Below are 25,079 nucleotides of genomic sequence, written 5' to 3'. Positions count from 1 at the left end.
ATGAATTTCCGATTTCTTGTTTATACCCCTTTTCGTTGCTTTTTCGAAACTTTATTATTTTGATCATAGTTTTCCAGTTGTAGTAAATTGCTGCGGTAGGGAGGTTTTAGTATGATAGATAGGAGGTACTAGTTAGAATTAGTATGTAGTAGGTATATAATATGTAATATTCCCCAATACCATCAGGTTGAGGGAATCAGCGGTTCTTATACAAAATGTAGGATTTATTATTTTTATTTTGCCAGAAGAAACATCACGGATACTTGTTATTCTATTTATTTTCTTTTGTTCTCACAAAGGTTATCGTGTTGAACCAATCGTCCTAGAATATTGGAAGAAGGTTTTTTTAAAAGCAAATGAAAAGTGCTAGTACCCTTTTTAAGTAGCCAAAAAGATTGGAAGGCAGCCAGCTCCTTTCCCATGTGCCTCTCCCCTAAAGTCGGCCCATCAAAAATGTGGAATTTTGTATTTTTTTTTTTTTTTTAGCTAGAAGAAGGATCACGAATACTTGTTACTTCATTTATTTTCTTTTGTTCTTCCCAGAGGTCATGGTGTTGAACCAGTCGTCCAAGAATAACGGGAGAGGGTTCATTTAAAAGCAAATGAAAAGTGCTAGTGCCCTTTTTAAGTGGCCAAAAAGATTGGAAGGCAGCTAGCTCTCATCTCATGCGCCTTTCTTGCAAAGTTCGCATATCAAAATTTTTAGATAGCTAGTTTGTTCAGCATATTCGAAAAGCCCAATATCTATGTCTTTGTGTATGATATGAGCCCCCACAGTCCCCCGGGCTAAGGATTCCAATTCATGAAATTTGTTCATTTTGTCAAATATAGTATTTTTTTTATTGGGAAGCATACAGAAATTTTTCAAAGGGAGGGGAGTGTTCTGTAAGGGATATTCTGCGGGTGGGAGGATTTTATAAAGGAGGAATTTTTGTTGGGAGGGAAGTTTATGGGGTGACTTAAGGAGAAATTTTCACGTGTGGAATTTGCCATAATTCTTATACAAGATTCGTTTTATGTCTTACTTTCTCTTTAGCGGATTAATCTTACACATGGAGATTTCTTAAGGTATTCTCTGTCGAACTTGTCAGTGGGGTAGGAATTTTCTTAGGGATTTTACTGTGGAGGCAAATTTTCTTCGTGAGAATTCTTGGGGGGAAAGATTCTCCCTGAATAAACTCTCTTTGAGAAAATTTCCATTGAATGGGAGATTTCCTAAACACCTCACTCTTAACACTAGAGTTAGAACTTTTGCTCCAATTCTTAGAGAACTCCTCCTAAAACACAGGGACCGTTTTCATAGAACAAGGAACCTTTTTCAAGTGCTTAAAAACTTTAGCTTGCTAGCGTGTATTAAGGAGACAGACCCCCTCATATGCGGAGTAATTTCGGTTCGTTTTAAGGCTTAATGTTGTTCGTTACTTTCAGTTGAAAAAACTTTTTTTTATTTAATCTTATCAGAATCGATAAACAAAGTTATATCTTTGCAGGAATTTTCTTAGTCAATAGTGAGTCTTGTTGACGTAATTTTTCCTTTGTTGGAAGTTTTCTAGAGCAGTTTAAAACTTCGGTATGGTATCTATAAACTATTCAACTCTTTTTATAATTACGAAAGTGTTCAAAACTAGATTATATGAAAAGTTTCCACTATTTTGCTATTAGTCTGAAAAAGTATAGCTTTCATTTTTTTTTGTTGACTTTCCAGCATCATAACTATGTTTCTCTTTGCAACCAAGGGGGAATTTTCGGCAGGGTAATTTTCCAAAGGAAGTTTTCTACGGGGAAATTTTCTGGGGTAAGAATTTGTTTGTTTTTTTGGGGGGGGGGATTTCTGAGTATATCTTGCACTAAGCATCCTATCTTTTGCGCTGAGGGGATGCCATTTTCCCTTTACGGATGAAAAAGTGGTTTTGCTCGGATTTTTTCAGTTTTATTGTCGCTCACTAATTTCATGTTTCCTTTGTATTCTAAAAAAAAAAAATTCTAGTATGTACGGAGCTCTGTACTCTGCATCCAGGAAGAAGTATCAAGTCGGCAAAAAGAACGAGAGATTCTCTTTCATTTACTGTTGTTAAATTATATCTGTTAATGAATGTGGAGACTCTTATTGAAAACATTGTGCCACATCAAGAAGTTTTGGAATAGTTCTCTGGAGGAAGGGTAGGGCCTTGCAGATCTTTAGCTAGCCCATAGTGTTAACTTAGTTAACACTATATTTAATAAATACTATATATACTTTATAAATATTATATTTCACATTTAAACAATATGAAATATTAATACAGTTGAACAGCTTATTCCTTGTAGATCCAGGTTTCGGGCTTGTAATTGAGAAAAAATTACTAAGACTGACTAGATTGGGGCCAAGGTTCTCAAACATGGCAAAAAAGTTCTATTTGAAATTTGTTCTCAGGATCCTCCAATAATTTAGGAAAACCGCTGTGAACAGAACACACTTAGGTGCACCTTCGAAAGTGACGTCCAAAGCCAACAATACCTCTAAATAAACTATGGACAGTAGCCCAAAGTTGACAGACTGGACGGGGGGAATTATTGCAACCTTTTATGTCTTAATATATAGAAACACCCAAGTGTAAGTAACTAAGGATTTTGATTTAAGTTCGTAAGTTAATATCCTGTAGAAAATCTTAATTTAACCTTGTACATTTTACTTGCAGCAAAAAATTATTTGGAAACTACTTGAGGTAAGATCATCTATGCCTTCTCAGGATTCTCTGTTTTATAAATATACCTCAGTTGGCCTTATTGGATTTCTGGTAATATCACTTATTGGCTTAGCAATTGCTCTACTGTCCATTAATGTCCGAGTTCATGGTGAGTCGATCCGCAAAATCATTTAATTTAAATTTTATTTATGTAGGCTAAGCATATTGAACGAAAAGGAAATTTTTGAAGTAAATCTCAGTTTGGATGTACTGTTCAACGGCATCTAGGTCCACTTCAGCTTTCATTTGGCATGATAGTACACACGTTGCGAGGCCAAACTTTTGAATCTGTTGACGTATACATCCATATTCCTGCTTTCTAATTAAAATATTGTACTTGGCATTTTCTCGTGTTAAAATGGCCGACAAACATTTAATGCTATGTGAAAGGAAGCATTGACAACTGCAAATAAAACATCTCATTGTTAGAATTGTTTATATCTGTGATTACAGATTTTTCATCGAAATCGGTTAAATAGTTTTATTTTCCTTAAAACTGGCATACTGACATTTCTAGCCAAAAGAACAATCTAAATAGGTGACAATTTTAACGAAGAATTCGTATTTTTCGCTGGGTGGTTGTGTCAAACCTATGGTCACATTATGACATCCAGAAGAAATTCACATTGTCGGCAGTTAGATAACAAACGACATTGAGAATCAATGTATATAAGCCAGCCACATAGCTGTAACCAAAACCGTTGGCGAAGCTGCTAGTCTGCCGGTAATATATATATATTATATATATATATATACATATATATATATATATATATATATATATATATATATATATATATATATATATATATATATATATATATATATATATATATATATATATATATATATATATATATATATATATATATATATATATATATATATATATATACATACATATACATATATATATATATATATATATATATACATATATATATATATATATATATATATATACATATATATATATATATATATATATATATATATATATATATATATATATATATATATATATATGTATATATATATATATATATATATATATATATACATATATATATATATATATATATATATATATATATATATATATATATATATATATATATATATATATATATATATATATATATATATATCGTTGACTTTCCAATACAATCAGTCATTTATCCAATGTAATCAGTTATTCATATAATATAGTGTCTGTAGGAAGACCCAAAAACGGAAACTTGCAGTTTTTACAAATGATGATTCTCTGGACCCAACACCTGAACTATCAAACGTGATAAGAGCGAGAGAGCGACTTGAATAAATTAAAATGTTCAAGATTTTCACAGTGAGTGAAAATAGACAACCAGAACCATCAATTACGACATCACCAATAAGGGGCAGCTAAGGCAAAGGGCATTGGTAAATTAAGAGCAAAGACACATGTGGTTAGAAAACATGTGACACCGAGTATGTGAGCAAGTCAAAAATGAAAATGATGAGGAAAAAAACACTTAGTTAGAACAACGGCGGCGGCGTGTCTACAATGAAAATGAAGAGAAAAGACACGCGAGATTAGAAGACATGCAACACCGATTACGTGAGCAAGTCAAAATTGAAAATGAAGAGTAAACATAAGTGCAGATAGGAGAACAGCGGTATTGTAAAATTCGTCACCAAGAACGTGTGGCACAAAACCATGGTCATGCGTATAAGGATGCGATAAACTCATTAAGTGTTACACATAAGTCTTTGGGACCCTTCAACGTTGTTTGTGTTCACTGTAGAGCCTTCCATTTTCCCAAGGAAAGAGTAGCAAACAAAGTTAATTCAATTGGAGATTGTTGCTTGCATGGTCGAATTGCTATGTCACCACCACAATTTCCAAATGAATTGGTTGGCCTTTTTTTGGGACGTCACTTGCTCTCTGAAAAGTTTCATAAACGTATTCGAAATTTGAGACTTGAATGAATGTTTTGCTCTAGCTTCATTCAACTTAAGTGGTAATCGAACCCTTAAGAGTCGTAAAATATCTAGATTTAAGGTAGATGGACAAATTTATAACAAAATCAATTTAGTGGTATATCCGTCACAAACTACTGAAGGTGAAATTGAGCCATCTTCTTATGGCCAAATGCACTTTTTAGCCCCAATGAAGCTGCTAAGGAACACCTCGCACATCCTTTAAATTATGGGATTCCTCACAATTTAATGAATTTCTTGAAAGAAATATTGGGAGATACAAAAGACTATGCCAAAGGTTATGAAAAATGCGAGAAGTGGAGGATGATGCAAATCAATTTGCTGCTTCATTGGGACAACAGCTTCCGAACATGCAGCTCATTTTTATTTTTCCAGATGGTGTCGATTATAGACGGTTCCTGCATGTAATGAAGTATGTGCTGTACTTACTTTTAAGGCAGACCATAGTTTTCCACCAAATAAAATGGTTGTAAGACAACGTGGAAAAAAATCTTATCATTTAAAAAATACCGACCATCGTGTGGAGCACTTTACCTACCCACGATCTAGATGGGTCTGAAGTCTGAGAAAATACGTTAAGAACGTTAATTTTGGGAAAAAAATGTAATTGACGTCATATTTTTAAATCCATTCGAAAAGTGTACATACGTACATACGTTTCCCTCAGCAGCGGTTGTATTGTCTTTATTGTCTATGTTGCAGGCAAAATTACATAAGAAACAAATGGTTGAAAAGATAGCTATAATGTTTTAATTGAAACTAGAGAAATACCTGAAAATTTTAAAAGAAGTTTTATTTTCTATTAGGTTAAATCCACTTATAGCATAAAAAAAGAGATACGCCAGAATGAAAACCAGTAAGTTTACAATTTTCAACGCAACAAAATAAACTTAGTGAAATCGAATTGCTGGAATTACATCTATGACGAATGAAAAACTAAAAAAGGAACATAGCTCAGTGTAAAATACCAAGTGTAATTAGTCTATCTACTAAAGGCGTTTTAAGTATTTTCATAATGTCTAGAGGATAAATGAACAACCAGGGATTGCAGGGATTACCTAACAAGGGATTCCAGCAATTAAAAAAATTTAAAAAAGAGAAAGAAGGATCTTAGACCTCGCATAGCTGCTTTCAAAATGATTCAGATGATTACTGGGTTTGGAATGTTGATATAAAGAAATGTTCAGTCAACAATAAAAGAGCAAGTGATACCGTAGCTAATGGACAGCATGTAAGGAAGAAACTAAAGAACTTATCTATAACCACAGACCCAAAAACCTCTGATCAAGTCAACAGTCTCCATAGTTCGTGTAAGGATTATTACACTGACATGGTGCAGAAGAGTCAGTTCCAATTGTTTCACATCTTCAAACACATTTTTGGGCATATGATGAAAAGGTGAAGATTTATAAAGTGTCCTATAGACTAATTATGATAGTATTTATTCCAGTTTATTTATAAGTTAAATTATCCAGGTCTTCATAATTAACACGTAGTCTACGAAGAATTAGTAACAAAACACATATAAATAGCCAAGAAGTTTTCATTGGAAGATAGGCTGCAAAATTCACCTTTCTTGTGTAAAAGAAACTCCTTCAACCCCGTTTTTTACACTTTAATATTCGTAAAAAGTAATTCGAGAATGACATCAATAAAAAATACACTCATTTAAATATTAGTTTACAGGGATGGTGTAAGGGGTATGAAGCTTCAAACATTGAATATGATGTCATCATACCCACGGTTTTCAAGGGATCTTTTAAAGAGATTTTTCTCTTTGAACACCTTTAAGGGGTCAAATCTTTACAGAAAAAAAAAACAATTTTAAGCCATTTATAAAAATAGGAAAATGAGAAATATTATTATTAAATCTCGTTGAAAACAAAGCTCTTGGTAACACTTGCCCCCTCCCCTTTTGAGAAATATTCTGGCAGTTCCCAGGACGCAGACCCTTTACTTCTCTACTGTTGAGCTGGTAGCGATTCGTTTCTAATCATTTATTTTACATAGAAAAAGATCGTTTGTGATAAAAGGGGTACTTTCTCCCCCAAGCACCTACACCCAAGCCGTAGTCCAATATCTTACTGTAGATTGATTCCTAGCCCCCTTCCCTTTGTCTGAATTTCATAAGATATTTTCTGAAGGCTCACGATGACTAAGAAAATGTGTGCATTAAAAGTATTTGGGAGGTTTCAAGTATACCTCCCTCCCCATCTACACAAAGATCCACCGGCCCTCATTTACAGTGGCAGAAGCTCAAATATAGGGCGATGTATGTAATGTAATCAAGTTCCATAAATATGACAGTTCCATATCAAGTTCCAAGCTTCAGCCTTTTACACAGAATCTATGGCCAGATGCTGAGATTTCTGGGAATTGTACTTCAAACACAAATAAATAATGTGATATTTAAAACAAATGCAAATAAAAAAAGATTCACTATCTAAGTGACAATATCATGCTCTAATGCAATACTCTCGCATGAGCCTTAAGGTTTTTCCACGAAAAAAAGATAATGCAAATTTGTGGCAGAGAGATAAAAATACAATTTAGAATTATAAAAGATCGATAGTTTTTCTGGGAACACAATCCAAAAGTGACTGTAGACATGAAACTAGTAGTACTTTCTGTGTTGGCAGCTTTGGTTGTAATCGCAGTAGGTAAGACACGTGGATACACTTTTAACATCACATATGTTTTGTCGGAATATGGGTACCAGAAGGGAGGATCTAGGGGGCAATGGTCCCCACTAGGAAACATGAAAACGCTTAATACGTATCAAAAGAGGAAAATGAAAGATACTTTTGGCAAATACATATTAGATTTTGCAACTGACACTGGGACAAAGGGAACGCACTAGGCCTACTCGATTCTTTTTATACCCTCGAGAGCTAAAGGCGAACAAACTACCCAATTCCTTTTTTATGCTTTCGAGAGCAACAATATTATATAACTGACATAAGGATAAGGTGAACAGTCGAACACTACAAGATTACATAGAACACTACTCGATTCTTCATTTATACTTTTTCCAAATATAATAATCAATTCATTCGCAAATGCATCCCCCCTCCTGGCAATCTGCCCAAAGAATATATGCAACGCGCTAAGAAAACACTGATACAACAAAGTTCTTACTTTATAAATTACAGAATGTTTTTATTTATCAGTTTATAATGTTTCCTTCAATTATTGCATATTTTAAAAAGATCATTTCAAATAGAAATGATCACAGTGAGAAATTCCGTGTGTGATTGAACGCTCAATCACACACGGAGAGAAATTCCGGACGGAGAATATAACCGGGCTAGGTATGGAATCATTAGGGGTAGGAATGCATTTTCGAGCAAATTAATTATTATTTTTGGAAAGAGGATAAGAAAAGAGTCAAGTAGTGTGTTCATCTTGCCCCTATGTCAATTATTAGTAAACATTTACCATTCTCTCCTTTGAAGTCTAGGAAAAACAAAATTCTTGTTCGGTCTGGCCTCCCTCTTCCTCTGGAAGAATTTCCCGGTGCCGCTCTTGAGCCACAATTCAATTTTATTGTAATTAGACTTAAATTTAATTAAATTTCATTAAATGTATTTAATTTAGTTAAAATTTTAATTTAATCAAAGAAACTTTAATTTAATTTAATTAAATATTTAATTTAACCAATATAAATTAATTTAATTTAAAAGACTGATGAATGCTTCGTTATTTGAACCACCATAAAACCTCTTCAATTTTGTTATTCATTCTAGTAAATATTACTTGTGTATTTAATTTAATACAGAATGTGGTGGGGATGAAAAGATCTAATTAGAAAATATTTAGGATTTTCAAAACATAATTCACACGAACCACTTGATTTTTGTAGCTGTTAATACAATTTTATACCCATCAATGAATTTACAAACCATTTTTGAATACATGTAAGAAAAGGGCCTATTCTTTAAAAAAAGGGGCGATTGTGCATGAATACCCATATAAAGCCTTTTTGTTTTTTTAGCTGTTAAAATAATTTTGTTCGAATCAATAAATTTGCGAAACCATTTTTGAATGCATGTAGGATTGAATCCTTAAAAAATGAAACAGGAGGACTATAAATGAAATGCCAACACAAAGCACTTTATTTTTCTAGATACTAAAACAGCTAGAATGTACATGTGATTTTAAGACATGGAAGAAAATATTTTAAAGTGATGGAGGGGGTGGGTGAAATATAGGGGGAGGCAATGGGGCCCTGGAGGGGGATATAAGACTAGGAAGGGGACTCAGGGCCTTGGTGGGGAACTAAGGACCCTGGTGAGGGACATTGGGTTCTGGATGGGAACGTGGGGACCCAAGCTCACGCGTAAGCCCCGGTGATGGAAGACAGATGTGCTCAGGACCATCACATAAAAAAAATAGCAGCTGGCCGGTTGTAGTCATTATCAACTATCAATAATCATTAATCGGCTCGATACCATTAGAGTAAAAAGAGATTTCTTCCAATTGTGCATTACAATTCATATCAAAACTTCGTTTGTTAGATATCATCTCACTTAAAGCTCACTTCAATTATTAAGCAACATATTTGGCAAACGAAACTCAGATAATAATGCTTCCAGAAATTTCTTTATTAGCCGGAAATTATGATAACTCCATATGTTTCTGCTTAGAATGATGGGGTACTCTGTGCTTGGACAGATGTAATATGTGTATGCTTGTAGTAATGGTAAATGTGTCTGCTCTTATGGATTGAGTGGATACCTGGGCGCGGTAAAAACGTTATAAACTGGAGAAAATTTTCTCTGTATCGAAAATGGGGGAAAAGGAGTGAGCATTTTTGGTGAAAAAGGATGATAATCAGAACGTGTGAAAAATGATAGTGGCAATTCATTCGGATCCCTCAATGTTTCCCAGTAAAATCCTCCGTTTTTCCAAGAAAAAAGTAGCAATCAAAGGTGCTTCACTTGGAGGTTGCTACCTACAAGGAGAAAAATTATATACAAGCCTACCGTGTACCCAATAACGGGGCCCGGCATCGAAATTAGCTGCATAGTTTTTTTGTTTGTTTTTTTCCTAAAACTGGCATATTGACGTTTCAGGCCACAAGTGATCAAAAGAGATTACAACTTTAAAGAAGAATTTGTATTTTCCCCAGGGTGGTCGTACCGAACGTATGGTGACTATGACATCAAAAAGAGGCTCACATTGTCTACAGTTATAAGACAAGTGACAATGAGAATCAATACATATAAGCCTGTCACTTAGTTTCGCCAGGATCGGCCTTTGATATATATATATATATATATATATATATATATATATATATATATATATATATATATATATATATATATATATATATATATATATATATATGCCAATTCTTCATGAACGACTGCAAAAACAAAAGAGCCGTTGATTTGGAATAAGGTTCCTTTTTTCAGTGCTAGAAAACTTTTCCGTAAAGATTAGGGGTTGAGGAAGGGCCAGCCCGTCATATACAAAATAATTTCTATTTGATCTAAGTTTTATTGTCGCTTTTTACTTTTGCTTGAATTATTTCTGTTGTTTAATTACTACAAAGATTCACATCTACTTGGCTTTATTTTAAATTCTACTGGAAAGTTACCACATCTTAAATGACTAAATTATGAATTTTACATTAGATAGGTGAATTGGGCAGCCTATTTTCCAATGAAATATTTCCAGGCTTTTTCTATGTGCTTTATTAGTAAGCCTTTGTAGATCACTAATTAAATGTGAAGTTCTTGATAAGAAAATTTATAAAGAAAACGGAATTAATAGTGTCATAAATAGTCTATAGGACACAATTATAAATCTTCATCTTTTCTTCAGATGCCCAAAGCTGTGCTGGAAGATGCGATACAATCGGAACTGACTCTTCTGCACCATGTCAGTGTAACAAACCTTGCATCAACTATGGAGACTGCTGTTCAGACTATGAACAGGTTTGCTTGAGTTGCGTTGACCGTTGTGACATTGGATACAATTCCCAATTTCCATGCCAATGCAACACACAATGCCCAAATCATGGGAACTGTTGCTTTGACTTTGATGCACTATGTGAAGGAGGCAGTGGTGGTAAACCTTCATTTCTTATCTAGTCTGTCTATATATATATATATATATATATATATATATATATATATATATATATATATATATATATATATATATATATATATATATATATATATATATATATATATATATATATATATATATATATATATGTATATATATATGTATATATATATATATATATATATATATATATATATATATATATATATATATATATATATATATATATATATATATATATATATACCCCTTTCCTAAACTGTCACGATCAAACCTTGCATAAAACTGAAAAAGCTGACTAACAAAGCTGAACAAATCCAAGGAGGAAAAAAGTAAAATATGTTACGGTGAAAGACCAAACTCTCGTGAATGTCGACATTCACCGGTGAATGTCCAAAATTCCTCATTCTCTGGTTGGATTCAATCATCTTTGCCAGTCAGCTTTGTCAGTCTTATGCAAGGTTTAAGGGTAAGAGTTAAAGTTAGGTTAAATAGGTTGTAATTCTCATAAATAGGTTAAAACCTAATTCAACTTGACCTAACCTTACCTGTCACCATCAAATCTGATCAAATCTTGGTAAAGAGTTGTTCATTTTTCGAGTGATAGGTTGCTTGAGGAAGCATATGAAGATTGGCTTTCGCAGGGAGAAAATATCATGCCCATTTAAAATAAAATACATTTTGGGTAAAACAGGGTTTTATTTTTTTGGAATGAAGAGAGAGGACCAATGGATATACATGCAAATCAGAGGGATAAGATTAAGGTCGTGCAAGAAAATCAAATGATCTATTAATGGAGTTAGGAGCAAATTAAATCGTAAATGTTAAAGTTTTACAAGCATTTTAAGGTAGTTTAAGGACAGGAGTTCTACTTTAAGCTGAATTTACTAGCTAGATATCTTACTTTGTGGATGCAGCTCGTGGCTAATTGCCTGCCAATTAGCGCAAGATTGGAAAGGTTCTCAAAGAAAAACTTCAAAAAAGACAGGTATAATTGTCCACTTTGTGAAGAATTGGTCAATTGTTTGAGCCTGTGCCAGGGGCTGCCCACGAAAAGGAAAGGAATATTCGAAAAAATTAGTTGATACATCCAGATATATAGATATATAGTGCGATATATATGATACATGGTAGATAGTATAGATATATAGTAGATATATAGATATATAGTAGATATATATGATATATAGACATATAGTGCGTCTTCACATGTTTTGTTTATTGAATAGTGAAGTATCTGAAAATTATGTTTGCTAAAATGAAATCCTAATTAATCAAGTAAAGCATATAAGTGTCAAGAAATCATTTAAGATTTCAAGTTTCATTTAAGTGTTTTCATTGTGATAAAACTTTGGGAGATAGATATCGCTTATGTACATTCATATTAATTGTTCTCTTTTGTGTACGTGGCCGTATTTTTGGTTTTAAAATATACTTTATCTTATTTTATTAGTTTAATTTATGAAGTAAAATTCTTATCAAGTAATTGTATTAAGTAAAATTATTAGTAAAATTTTCATATGAACTCTGTTTAACTGTTTGTTGAATCATATTTCAAACAGTATCGATGGATTTTCAAATCAATATTTATAGTTAGGACCAGCCGATTTCTTATAGTTTGCGCCCCTTCCCTTTCTAAAGTTTCAGAGCCCTCCCAAATTAACTTGTCCCTAAATTTTTTTTTTGCAGTTCTATTAGTTAATAAGAAGATATCCTCTTACAGGTTTTAGTCTGTGTAATATACTTTTAATCCGAACTAACAGTATAAAGGCAGCTAAAACTTGCTATCGACATTTTCAAATTTTGTTACAATATTAGCAAGTTTTTAACCTTAAATTACGCATAAGCCCGGTTTTTCTAATTTGTGTCCCTTACCTTAACTAAGTCCTCCAAGTCCTCCAAAATATATTTGTGATGGTATACCTTCTTTTAAGTTCTATTAATAATAAAGTGTCATTAATCTGTTTTAAGCTCATGTGATAGATTTTTGATTCGAAATAAGACCAGGAAATCGGTTAAAAATTGGTTATTCGACCGATGCTTCATAATTTTGAAACTGTAGTAATACGTTCTTAAATCTGAATTTATAGATCCGGTGTTAGAAACCGTATTAATTGCCGTGTCTGGTGCTAGTTAATTTCTCTAGTGTGGAGGTAAAAATCATGACCAATTGACAAACAAATATCAAGTAATTCACATTTTAAATTTTATACTATCAAAAGATACAAGTTTTCTGTTGTGTAGACTATCCTTTTTTGTGCACTTTGATTTATTTATATTGATGGTTTGACAAACATTTTATTCAGTTTTTATATATTTATGTTGATCTATTTAAAGAACTCTTTGTCCCATTACAAAAATATGCACTCAACAAACATCAGTCAAAGCTCCCTTCTTCAAAAAATCAGCCTGAAGTTTTAAGCAGATTGAGCTGAGATCAATATACTTTTAAATTTTGGCATGGCTTGCTGTATTACCAGAATCGTCACAGCCACCATATGTAGATGAAAAGTTGACACTAAAAAAACTTCTTCGATAAAAAACAGTCTGCAAGAGCGTAATTGCAAATCACAGGGGCAATGATTTTAACTTCAATGCTGTTAGTTACTTTTAACATAAAAGCTACCCAGTTGACTAGGACAATAATTGAACTAGAATAGGTATAACGGCATTTTATAAACATCAACATCATTTACTAAAAAAAAATCCTGTTCACCCCTTCGAAAAATATACAAGTGCAAATTGCATGATCTTGATCTTTCCAAGGTGGTTCCGTAACTGACACAGAGCTCAGGGATCTTTCTTCGCAACTATTTATCTTGGATGAGGCTAATTCTGCTGCATCAGCCGTTCTTAACCTGCAAGGGTCTACATCTCAAGGCAGCTACACTGATAAAGCTCCTGAACCGTAAGTACTGCTTTTGCTAGAGCTGGATATTCTTTCTTTCCATATTAGTACTATTAAATTTACATGCTACTTTTATTGCTACTATTATCAACTACTTGTATATTAAAGAGCTTTTGACAGGAGTAAATTTGCTAGATTGAAAGAAAAAATGTGCAGCTTTCAAAACCCACACTACCATTCTTCACTGTACCTTTAGTTAGGCCAGTTTCACGGGAAATGCTTTTTTTACAGCTCAACCTACTTTTAATAACCATGGCCTCCATTGTTCACTATTATTGCGTTAGATTTAAGGTTTTCGTTCTAATCTTCCAAACTCATCCACCTTTCCGCCATACTTACTAAAAATGTCACCTAAATAAGTAAAGCTTTCTATCTAATCGATCTTCTCATTCACAACATCACATTTTATTCCTTAGTTTTTCCTAGTTTAAGTGACTTAGTTTTCATAACGTTATTTTTTCAGACACATTTTATAGGATAATTAATTTTCTTAAATTTTACTTAGCAGAGATACTCTGCTAAGTTGTCAAAAGTTGACAACTTTGGACACTTGAAGCTTCCACATATCTTTTGCAAAAACGTCCGAAGGCTATCTTGGTTTCTTGCACTTGCTAAATTGCCAATTTCTAAAAAAAAACTATGTTAAAACACCAAAGATTTAGTTCTTCCAAGTTTCAGTTTGATTTTATATAAAAAAAAAAAAATGTTAATCTAATTTCTTTCCGGCTAATTAGTTTAATTTCTATTGTATTTCTCCGTGCTACGTCATTACTTTGAAGTTAATTGCTAGCTAGAGTAAACTTTTCTAATTCTTCCGTTTTAATCATGGTTACAGCCGTAGATGCAACCTAGTAAAAGCCGAAATGGCCCATAGTTAACCAAAAAATAGCCTAAAACCCAAATAAAGGCATGAGATTGAAACAAAAAGTACACCCGTGGAATTACCTTGGCTTAAAACCCGATAAAAGAAAAAAAAAGAGTTTTTTGGCTTGATCAACAAGAAAAATTCATTGGCCTTAACAACAAGGAATGTCACTTTTTGTGCATGAGAAACATCTTTTTTCTGTTTTTCCTTCTTTGTAACTAGCAGGGCACTGGAACTTCATAGAGAGGTGTTTAAGGGCCTATTTAAAGGAAATTACTACGTCTACGTGCTTTTGTAATTTAAAAACTCAATATTTGAAATTGAATCAATTTTTAAACCAAATTCTATTCGCATAGATGCAATTTGTTTGAATTCAGAATAATGATATATCTACTTCTGAGATTTGGGAAGTATTATGCAAAAACTTATTTTCCAGTCTTTTCACGTCTGTACCAGAAGACCTTTTGAACAGTGGAACCTACGCCATGTTCAGATCAACCTGGGATAACTATGTTTATGACGTAACCATAGCCGAAGATGTTACAGAAGAAGAGAGAATTGAAGAAACGACCCTCATTGATGCAATTCTAGCCTCAGATGTCGGTCAGACTGCTGCTAACTTCCTGATTAGCAAAGGTACTGCTTTTTGCTGAGGATCTGCACTAGAGTTTTTAATAATGAGGTGTATTTGTGAAAAGGGCTTAAAATTAAAACTTAAGCTAGAAAAAAACGTTTGAAACTTATTAAATGGTTTGACTCCGTTTTATTTTAACACTGAAACCAGCCAGCGGCTGGTTGAAGGCCTTTTTGACTTTGTTTGAAATTTAAATACTATGTCCAATATAGACGCAAGTACTTTCTATTAAAATTATGTAATCCCAAGACTGCATCTCTTAAGCAAAACAGCGTATCTACCGAAATCGTAATAAATTTAGATTTTTTCTTTCTTTTTTTTACTAACTTTTGATCATTTCTGTGTGACAATAAGTTTTTCTTTAGGAAAGAAAATTGAATTATCGTTTTTAATACCCGTGTTGAGGTTTTTCAGATCCCGTTGTACAACCATACTATTCCGGCGCGTTTTAATGTGAAAAACCTGTTTCCAACGCGATTGTAACCTTTAGATGAGAACGCCTTGAAGTTTCACTTGGATGAACACAAAGAACCTGAAAACGATTTTGACGAACCAGCTTGAAATATGCTTCAAAGCTGGTGCCTGAATCGGGACTCAGAACTCTTTGATAGCTTTGAGAGAGAGAAAAATGTAAGAACCGACAACCACATTTACTTTTAACACATCCGTATAACCATAGGTACCACAAAAAAATATAAGCAGTTGAAAGATTTTCATCTAGAATTTTTCTCAGAACATGTCTCAGAATGACGAAAAAAGTAGTATCCAATAGTGAAGCTTAAGAGAGTCAAAGCAAGTATTAACTACTAAGGCTTGAAATTCTTAAACTATTTGCTTGAAAAAAAAAAAAAACACTTTTGATTTTCTGCATTTTTCGAAATTGAGGGGATAATGGGTCACCCCAACTGCGTACGTAGGAACGGGATGTAAAATTATAGGGTACTTTCGAAGTTGCAAACAAGAATATGCAACCGCCAATGTCTGTTATCTGCCATTTTGTGGCCAAAAACAACAATCTTCGTCCAAACGGTACTAAAATGTTACTGCGTAAAACTATGACATCGCCGATCGGTTTAAAACTATATGCATTTTTTTTTGCAGACCCTTCGAGCCTCAAAGGCTATACCTGCACGCGGTATAGCATTTGTCCCTAAACTCACATACAGCACTTAAAAGATTAACCTTTATTATTGGCTGTTTAGCCAATAGGCCCAAAGGTCAGGTTTGGGTCTTGCCAGCTATTGGACTGCTGACCAGCTGTTTTCCTAGAAGGGGAAGGTGCCTAAAGTCTAAAATTTGCCTATTTTGATACACATTTTCGAATATCACATTAAAGGTACTTAAAGTGCACGAGATGAATTTTCAAAAGAATATGGATTTAACTTGTGATCATCATTTACGTGAAAGAACATATATTGTCGTGGTTTTAGCTAAACAGAGCAAATGACAAGATCTTAGCGATACAGTAAAAGGAAAAGAATGGTAAGGAAGTTTTAACGCACAGAACAAAGTGACCACAATAAGCTATGAAAATCCATTAGCAGAAACATTCAGACGTGGTATTAATTGATTTACAACCCGTTTCACCTGATAAGGTCCAGTAGAGTTAAGAATTTAGCTAAATTCCTAAAAATATAGTCTAAATTCAATTGAAGCTATTACTCTGCATTGTTTTTTCCGCTTTAAATACATAAGAAAGCTAGGAGAAAAAATCATTATTCTTAGTTTTCGTCATATTCCTTGACCTTGGATTTATGAAGGGCGTCTCAAATGCTGCTGAAATAAAGCAAAAGTCTGTAAACAATGTGATAGGCTCCTGAGATAATCAGAATCAGGCAAAGATCCATGAGATCCTTGCATTGCATTTTTACTTGGAGAATGATATTGGTGTCTTGTAGCTTTTTGACAAAGCGTCCATCAAAAGCATAAAATCTAGGTACTAGATTTCTTCGTAAGAAGGCTCTTGTTGTATGCACCCTTTTTCAACACTTTCACTTTCGTGTTTTCGATTCATCCACCTTCAGCTGAGATAACTGGTGTCATAGCCGTGCTGATACTACGTTTGGTCAGCAGCCTTCTCATTGTATTTAAGCTATTGATTGGACTACATTCCACGTTTTCTGTGTCACCTCTAGGTATGACACTTTTATTTCTATTTGAAAGAATGAGTTGAATTTTACGAATCTTAATAAAGTATTCATATTTTGACTTCATATTTTCTAAGTTGACCCTTACTACGTAGCAAAGCATGCTCATTCCCTGCACACTGTGTATGTGTGCATGAAACCAAGTATGTTTCTGTAGAAAAAAACGTACATCGTTTACTGGCTGAAGATCTTCAAACAAGCACTTCCTTGTAGAGTTGGATGTGCAAGAGTAAGATTCTAGTGCTGGGATCCACTTGACAGGATATTTAGGAATTTTAATTGGTCTTCAGTAATCCATGCCTTCAGGATCCTAACACTACTATTCCTGATGCACGATTCCTTAGAGTCAGTTAATAAGCATAAAAATGTTTAATCGAAAGGTGTAAATTTATCACTCGTTAATTATCTACCTTATGCAATTAGATTATATTAATTGTCGTAATTTTATACTGTTTTAGGATATTTTGCTGACTTGGCTAGCTATAGATCTTATTTCGATACAATATGGTTTGGTCTTTATACAAGAGGTGGTGGCCCTCTTGGATCAAGTGGTTTCGAGCACGTTCTTGTTGGTGAAATTAAGGATGGAATTTCTGGTTTTCACAACTGGGCACGATTCTGGGAAGAGGAAAGAATAGGAGAAATGAATTATCTAGGATATATTAAGACAGCAGATTTGAACGGGGTAAGTAGCCTATCTTTCCAAATGTACCTAAAATCAAATTTGAAATTTTGATTTTTAGAAATGAGGTTAAATCAAACTTAAGAGAATAGTTCTTAAGCATTTTCACAATAAATTTGTTTAATCAAGTTTATTTATATTTAGGCTTAGCTAAAATAAGTTCAAATTATAAAATCCAATTCCTGATCGGTGCAGTGAAATGTTTTAATACCAGTTCTGGGCAATAGCTTAGACAATGTGGACAGCACTAATAAAGATAATAAGAGCATATAAAGTAGTACAACATTTCTTTAAAATTTATGATTCATCTTATTATAAAGCCAATACCCAATTACAAGCTCAAAATGGTTATTGGTTCAAAAAGAAAGTATTGTAGAGTTATTATTCCTACCACAGTGGAAGCTCAATATAAAGAACCTCAATATATCGAATTCCATGATAAATCAAAGATTTTGAATCCTCCTTGAATTTTCCTGTCTCTGTAATCCTAATTTTACCCGAAATTCGAAATTAACTGTGGTAAAAACCTCAATTTTAGGAAATTCGGCGACTTTTCCATGTGTCAAATCACATCTACATGTTGAAATTTTGAATAAAAACCCCTGTACATAGACACAATTTCTCCAAAAGAAGATATTTACGAATGACCTGACAGTTGAATCTATCTATATACTAAATAAAAAAAACTATTTTTTTTAAACTGAAAGTAAGGAGCAACATTAAAACTTAAAACGAATAGAAATTACTTCGTATATGAAAGGGGCTGCTTCCTCATCAACGCCCCGCTCTTTATGCTAAAGTTTGACTCTTTCTCTCAACTCTTCTTTTTAAAACAGTAAAAAACTTTAGTGTAAAGAGCGGGGCGTTGATAAGGAAGCAGTCCCTTTCATATACGAAGTAATTTCTGTTCGTTTTAATTTTTAATGTCGCTCCTTGCTTTCAGTTAAAAAAAACTTGATTTTTTTATTTAATTTTTGAACGTTTTTGAATCAATGCATGTTTTGATTTTGGCTCTCCGCAGAGGAATAATTAAAACAAATTTGTACATTTATTTATTTGGCTAAATGGCTTTTTCATAGTTTTGATCGAATGATTTTGAGAAAAAAGAGCGGGGGAGGAAGCCTAGTTGCCCTCCGATTTTTTGGTTACTTAAAAGGCAACTAGAAATTTCGATTTTTTACGAATGTTTTTATTAGTAAAAGATATATGTAGCTTATAAATTAGCTTACGTAACAAATTTTTGTATTCTCATGTTTTTATTACATATATGAGGAGGTTCGCCCCCTCGTCAGTACCTCGCTCTTTACACTAAAGCTTAAATTTTTTCCCAATTCATTAAGAATGACCCTTGAATCACAAAAGCCGTAGAAAAGTTGAAATTACTAAAAATACTTTAGCGTAAAGACCGAGGTATTAGGAGGAGATGAGCTCCTCATATGCGTAATAATTTCTGTCCGTTTTAAGTTTTAATGCTGCCTTACTTCCAGTTGAAAAAAACTTTTTCATATTTATTTTTTCATTGTTCTTTTTAAAATAATGCTAGAGAATCCTGTGCTCCCTTCATGGAAATTTTCTTCCCCCATGACAAATTCCTCGATGGAAAGTTCCCCCAACATATCCCTCTCTTCTCAGCCCCTCTCCCCAACCAAAAAATCCCCCTTGAGACGTATGTACACTTCCCAATAACCATTACTATATGTAAGCACTGGTCAAAGTTTGTAGCTTGTAGCCCCTCCCACGGGGACTATGGGGGAGTAAGTCGTCCCCAAAGACATAGTCAAAAGGTTTTTCGACTACGCTGAATAAAATGGATATCTCAGAATTTTGATCCGTTGACTTTGGGAAAATAATTAGCGTGGGAGGGGGCCTAGGTCACTAGGCCCCCTCCCACCCCAATTTTTTGGTCACTTAAAAAAGGCACTAGAACTTTTCATTTCCGTTAGAATGAGCCCTATCGCAACATTGTAAGACCACTGGGTCGATACGGTCACCCCTGGAAAAACAAAAAAAAAAAAAAAAAAAAACACATAAACTCGCATCCGTGATCTGCCTTCTGGCAAAAAAAATACAAAATTCCACATTTTGTAGACAGGAGCTTGAAACTTTTACAATAGGGTTCTCTGATACGCTGAATCTGATGGTGTGATTCTCGTTAAGCTTTGATGGGTAAGACTAAACTTGATGCAACTTGTGTACTTAAAATCAGCATGAAAATGCGTTTCTTTTGATGTAGCTATTGGTATCAAAATTCCATTTTTTAGAGTTTTGGTTACTATTGAGCCGGATCGCTCCTTACTACAGTTCGTTACCACGAACTGTTTGATAAGACGATGACTGGCGGTTGTCAACAGGTAGACAAACAATCATTTTCGATATTTTTTTTAGAAAGTAGTATTTAGTATTTGTATTTTGGTCAGTAGAGTAACATATCACACTAAATAAAATAAAAAGTATTTACAGTAGGCATACATAGTCTTAATATTTGTCTTAATTATGTTTTGTTGCATGAAAATGCCTTGCAGTAACATTTTATTTGAAAAAGTTTTTATGTTAATAAAAATAATTTTTTCATTTTTTTTATATAAAACATTGTTGGTATTTATTTGACTCATAAAACCAGAGATATATTTTACCTGAACCAATTTTTATGTTTACAAAGAGAGGTTTTATTTTTTTATTAAAAGACATTTAAATAAATCTTTCTTATTATATGCTTCTTTGCTTATTTCTCGTGGGGTATATAAAATAATTTAAAGCAGTGCTTTTAAACCTGGAGGGTTAGACAGTGCTAGTAACTGCCTGGAACTTATTCTAGAAATTATTATGTCATTTTTATTCAAATTTTGACTTGCAAAGCTAGCCTCGGTAAAATGCGAGTACTATTTCTTTCATTATTAAATACAAAGCAGAATCTAGAGGACTATTAAAAATGCATCAAGTTTGATCGACTTCATTTGTTTTAGATATAGCGCTTTAAGGAATATTGGCAGTCATTTGAAATTTCAGGATTTTCCCCATTTTACGCCAAAGGGACGTGTGTCCCCTAATTATTAAAGGTAGTATTACATATGCCACACTTTACGGTGTGTATTTTGTGTGTAAAATTACTACCAAATCTAGATTTCCTCTGAATTTAAGGTCATTCTAAAAACAAGTGCCTGAATCAATTTGAATGTTAAATCTAAGGGATGAAACAGAAAATTGAGTATGGACATCAAATCAAACACTAAAGATTAAGCGATAAAGCTTATTGTCTTAACTTAGGTGACCCTTCTTAAATTAAAGATTAAGGCTGGTAGAAACAAGTTTTGATTAATGACACACTGAAGTTCTTAGGTTAGATACTAGATTATGTTGCATATTATATTTCAAATTCTTGTATACATTAGCTACGTTATAGTTTATCAGAAAATTATAAAACCATAACTGAAAACCATACATGATGTGTTAAACTCAAAACCACAAACAGTTTTACATCTTAAATTGGTAGATTATATTCAATACGTTGATTATATATCTTATAACATATGTGATTATATAAGACGAACGCTCCAGGTTCGTCAAAGGGGAGGTCAGGATAAAAAATTTCTATATTTTCGCTCTAGGAGACAAGTTTGAAGTGAAGCATGAAGCAATCTTGATAGTATTAGTACTACAGACTCACTTTAGAATTTGTATCATAACTTAAAATTCTCCGTCGTATAGTGAGAAATAGCCGGATTTCCAGAGTTCATATAACGGTTTATTTTTCTTTATTTTGAGTAATACTAGATGAAACCAAGGTTTTACCTGTTAAATCAATCCATTTCTTGGATTGATTTAACAGGTAAAACAGGTGATTTAACTTGTTTTTGGCACTTGGCTTTTGTGATTTCAGTAAAGTATTAGTTTTCTATAATCTTATAAACGAAGAGAAATATGAACAGCTGGTTTATTAGCACTAGTTTTATAGATATATGTTAGATATACTGTGAAGTAATAATCTTTGTTTGTTTCTATTTTCAACTTCGCTCTTTACTTACCTCAGGAAAACTTGATTTTTTTAAAAATTAATTGTTGCCAGTTTTTGTTAAAATTCATATAAAAGGCACAAAACATGATGGAAAAAAAAATACCTGATACAGATACACCCTATAACGATACGCGCGATACTAGTACGCCTGATACCGATATACGTGATATCGATACGCCCTACACCGTGCACATTCATTTCCCCAGAGATTTATTACAATGGTACCACTTTATACTTCCAAGCTTTACCACTTAAGAAGATGAACCAAAAGTGTGGTTTTTAGTGCTACACGACACTTACGGGTGGCAGACTAAAAAAAAAACGACCTAGATATAAGCAATAGCTTTCAAATGAGCCATTAACCATCTCTCTAAGAAGTTCTGGTAGCCCACTAGCCCCAGCTTTCCACTTAAGACATGGCACCAAAAGTCCCGTTTTTAGGGTCATTTGGTATTTGTAGATGGTGAAATTGGTAGGAAGAACAGAGATATGAGCAATAACTTATATGAAATATCAAACATCTGCCAATGATGCTATGGTAGCCTGATGGCTCCGCCCATTGATAAATGGCACAAAAACTGCCATATTTAGTGCCAAATGGCACTTTCAGATGGTAACATTTATAAAAGAAAGCGTCAAGATATGAATAGCAGCTTTTAACTGAGCAATTAAACATCTGTCTATGATATCCTGGTAACCCGCTAGCCCTAGAAAAAGAAAGAAAAGAAAGAAGGCGCGTCAGTGCTAGTTGCTGATCCAAAAAAAGTTATTTTCCTTACTGTTCGAAGTGGAGGACTGTGATTCCCCAATTCTTGGTTTTCAACCATGCTGATTCCAATCGTACATTTTTCATTTCGATCTGATGCCACTTTTGAGGGGGATTCAGGATTTTTTCGAAATCACTATAATTTTCTTTTCGAAATAAACTTTTACGTTTAATCTAAATTGAAATAATAATTACCATTCCTGAATGAATGTCAGATGTCAATTTATTTTTCACTAGTAATTTTTTTTAAAACGTGTTTTTAACTTTTGGTTAATATGGGCTGCGGTTTGCTCTTTACTAGGCTGCAGCTACTCCTGCAATCATGATGTGCTTGATCGATCGATCCAGTTTACTTTCATATATAGAATTTGGTTTAAATACATTTTTGTCTCAATCTCGTCTTCAAATTTTGTTCGAAGACAAGTTCAAAGACTCTTTTGGTCATATGTCTCTGTATGTATATAGTACTTAAGTTTTTGTTCATTCCTGTTTATTTATTAAATAAAAAAAACAAGTTTTTTTGAAGGAAAGTAAGGAGCGACATTAAAACTTAAAACAAACAGAAATTGCTTCGTATGTGAAAGGGGCGGCTTCTTCATCAATGCCCCGCTCTTTATGCTAAAGTTTGATTCTTTCTCTTATCTCTACTTTTTAAAACAGTAAAAAACTTTATTTACTCCATTTGCGGTATTGTATCGTTTTTCGAGTGGGAAATAAAATTATCTATCTATCTACGTATCCAAATATGAAAATAGTTAGACTTAGGAGATTTTAATATCAAAGTAGCCCCAGTGTTAACTTTACTTCCAAACAACTATGATTTTAGTAATGAGTAAAATCCAAAGTTTTTTTTTCATTTTTATTGTTCTCGTATAAGTTTCTGATATACAATTTACCCCTTTTCGAATTACTGTAGTGGAATAAAAAGTTTCATCTTTCTCTTAATTATTATCGAAAGAATAAAGCTGTGGTTTTCGGTACCGGGCGGGGTTTCTATGGATCCAGAGTCTGCGCCGTAACTTCCTTATTTTGGGCTCAGGAATAAAGTAATCTGATGTACGTAACAAGATAGTTAGTCTATCCGATGGACACCTATCGGATTATTACTTACGAAAACCATTGTGCTACAAAATTATAAGTCGATAGCATGCATCGAAAAGAATAGGTAGCAGAAATGTTATTTATATAATATCTTGAGCCCCCCCCCCAAGAGAAAGAAATTTAAAACCATAAGAATAAAAAATTATGCTTTCTAAAAATTATTCCTTATTGCTTTAACTGAGGACTTATGCCAGATAAAAATCTTAGATATCAGAATTGAAATCCAATTTATTGGATTTCCAAGGGTGCTGGGATTATTATGGGACTTTTGATGTTTTTGGGTCTCGAGAGGAGAAAAAAGTCGTCCTAATTTTATTTCCTAAAGAACACCGGCTGGGGTACCAAATACCCAATTTTAGTGCAAAGCGTAGAAATACGAGACCCACCCTTCTATTTTTCACCTAACACTATTCTAATTGAACTAAATTCTTTTCTAGAATACTTTGATTGAAATGCCAATGCAATGGCAAGGATACAATAAAGCCATCAGCTCCATTCTTGTCGGCACTAGTCCCGAATTAGAACTGTCTCTATATACCGTCTGTTTTGTCACCAGACCCAATTCAAAATGCCCAGTTGCTGCCAATGGCCAATTCTTCAGCGTACAGACCTACGATCTCAAACAGAACGGTGGAACCTATGTTGGCACTGCATATCCAACCTTCTAAAATATTCTATATTTATTTTTAGCGTGAAAACTAAAGGCAAATAAAGACTTTACACTTTATGTATACAATTCAAGATGTGTTTCTAAAGAGATATGATAAGGGCATTAAAATGTAACCTGTCAACATCATACGATAAGAGTTGGATATTACATTCCATTTTGTTTATTTTCAGTTTTGTTTTACTAATAAGAGAAAATGTATTTGGCCAAGAAGGTAATTTTATATTCTGAGGAAGGTGCAAAGTGTTTGACCAGTATGGCCTGTTTGAGTTTGTGGAATGAACCTTCTCAACCTGTTGGTAAAGCGACATGCCATCCGAAGACGTCAGTCTTCAGAAATGGCTCCGGCTCCGAAATGGCTCCGAATCGGCTCTGGAATGGTTAACTTGATCGCAAAGCGCTAAAGAATGCGAAGTTTTACGGCTGGAAATTATCGAGCCTTGAGTGGTATTAAATATAAAAAAACTAATTTTTTTAGCTGAATGTAAGGAGCGACATTAAAGCTTAAAA

General features: G+C 33.4%; 1 protein-coding gene across 2 annotated transcripts; it reads left to right on the top strand.

Annotated features, from left to right (window-relative positions):
- The first annotated feature begins 1,495 nt into the window (after nt 1–1,495).
- LOC136028822 (uridylate-specific endoribonuclease-like) lies at nt 1,496–24,629 on the top strand. 2 transcript variants are annotated; one of them, XM_065706746.1, is made up of 6 exons: nt 1,496–1,570; nt 2,679–2,835; nt 13,554–13,695; nt 14,997–15,196; nt 17,800–18,026; nt 24,340–24,629. In XM_065706746.1, the coding sequence occupies exons 2-6, from the start codon at nt 2,718–2,720 to the stop codon at nt 24,568–24,570; spliced, it is 918 nt and encodes a 305-aa protein (XP_065562818.1). In that variant the 5' UTR covers nt 1,496–1,570; nt 2,679–2,717; the 3' UTR covers nt 24,571–24,629. The 2 variants fall into 2 exon arrangements, with proteins under 2 accessions (XP_065562818.1, XP_065562817.1); XM_065706745.1 differs by lacking the exons at nt 1,496–1,570; nt 2,679–2,835 and adding exons at nt 7,219–7,366; nt 10,539–10,784.
- Nucleotides 24,630–25,079: the final 450 nt, after the last annotated feature.

Source organism: Artemia franciscana, chromosome 7 (assembly GCF_032884065.1).
Source record: "Artemia franciscana chromosome 7, ASM3288406v1, whole genome shotgun sequence".
Taxonomy (NCBI): domain Eukaryota; kingdom Metazoa; phylum Arthropoda; class Branchiopoda; order Anostraca; family Artemiidae; genus Artemia; species Artemia franciscana.
The sequence above is the reverse complement of the archived record's forward strand: the minus strand, read 5'-3'. Positions and strand labels throughout refer to the sequence as shown.

Excerpts from the sequence above, each read along its gene's own strand:
- LOC136028822 (XM_065706745.1), top strand. The coding sequence starts at position 7,315 with ATGAAACTAGTAGTACTTTCTGTGTTGGCAGCTTTGGTTGTAATCGCA. Across the intron at positions 7,367-10,538 it reads TTTGGTTGTAATCGCAGTAG|ATGCCCAAAGCTGTGCTGGA; the intron begins GTAAGACACGTG and ends TCTTTTCTTCAG. Across the intron at positions 18,027-24,339 it reads AGACAGCAGATTTGAACGGG|AATACTTTGATTGAAATGCC; the intron begins GTAAGTAGCCTA and ends ATTCTTTTCTAG.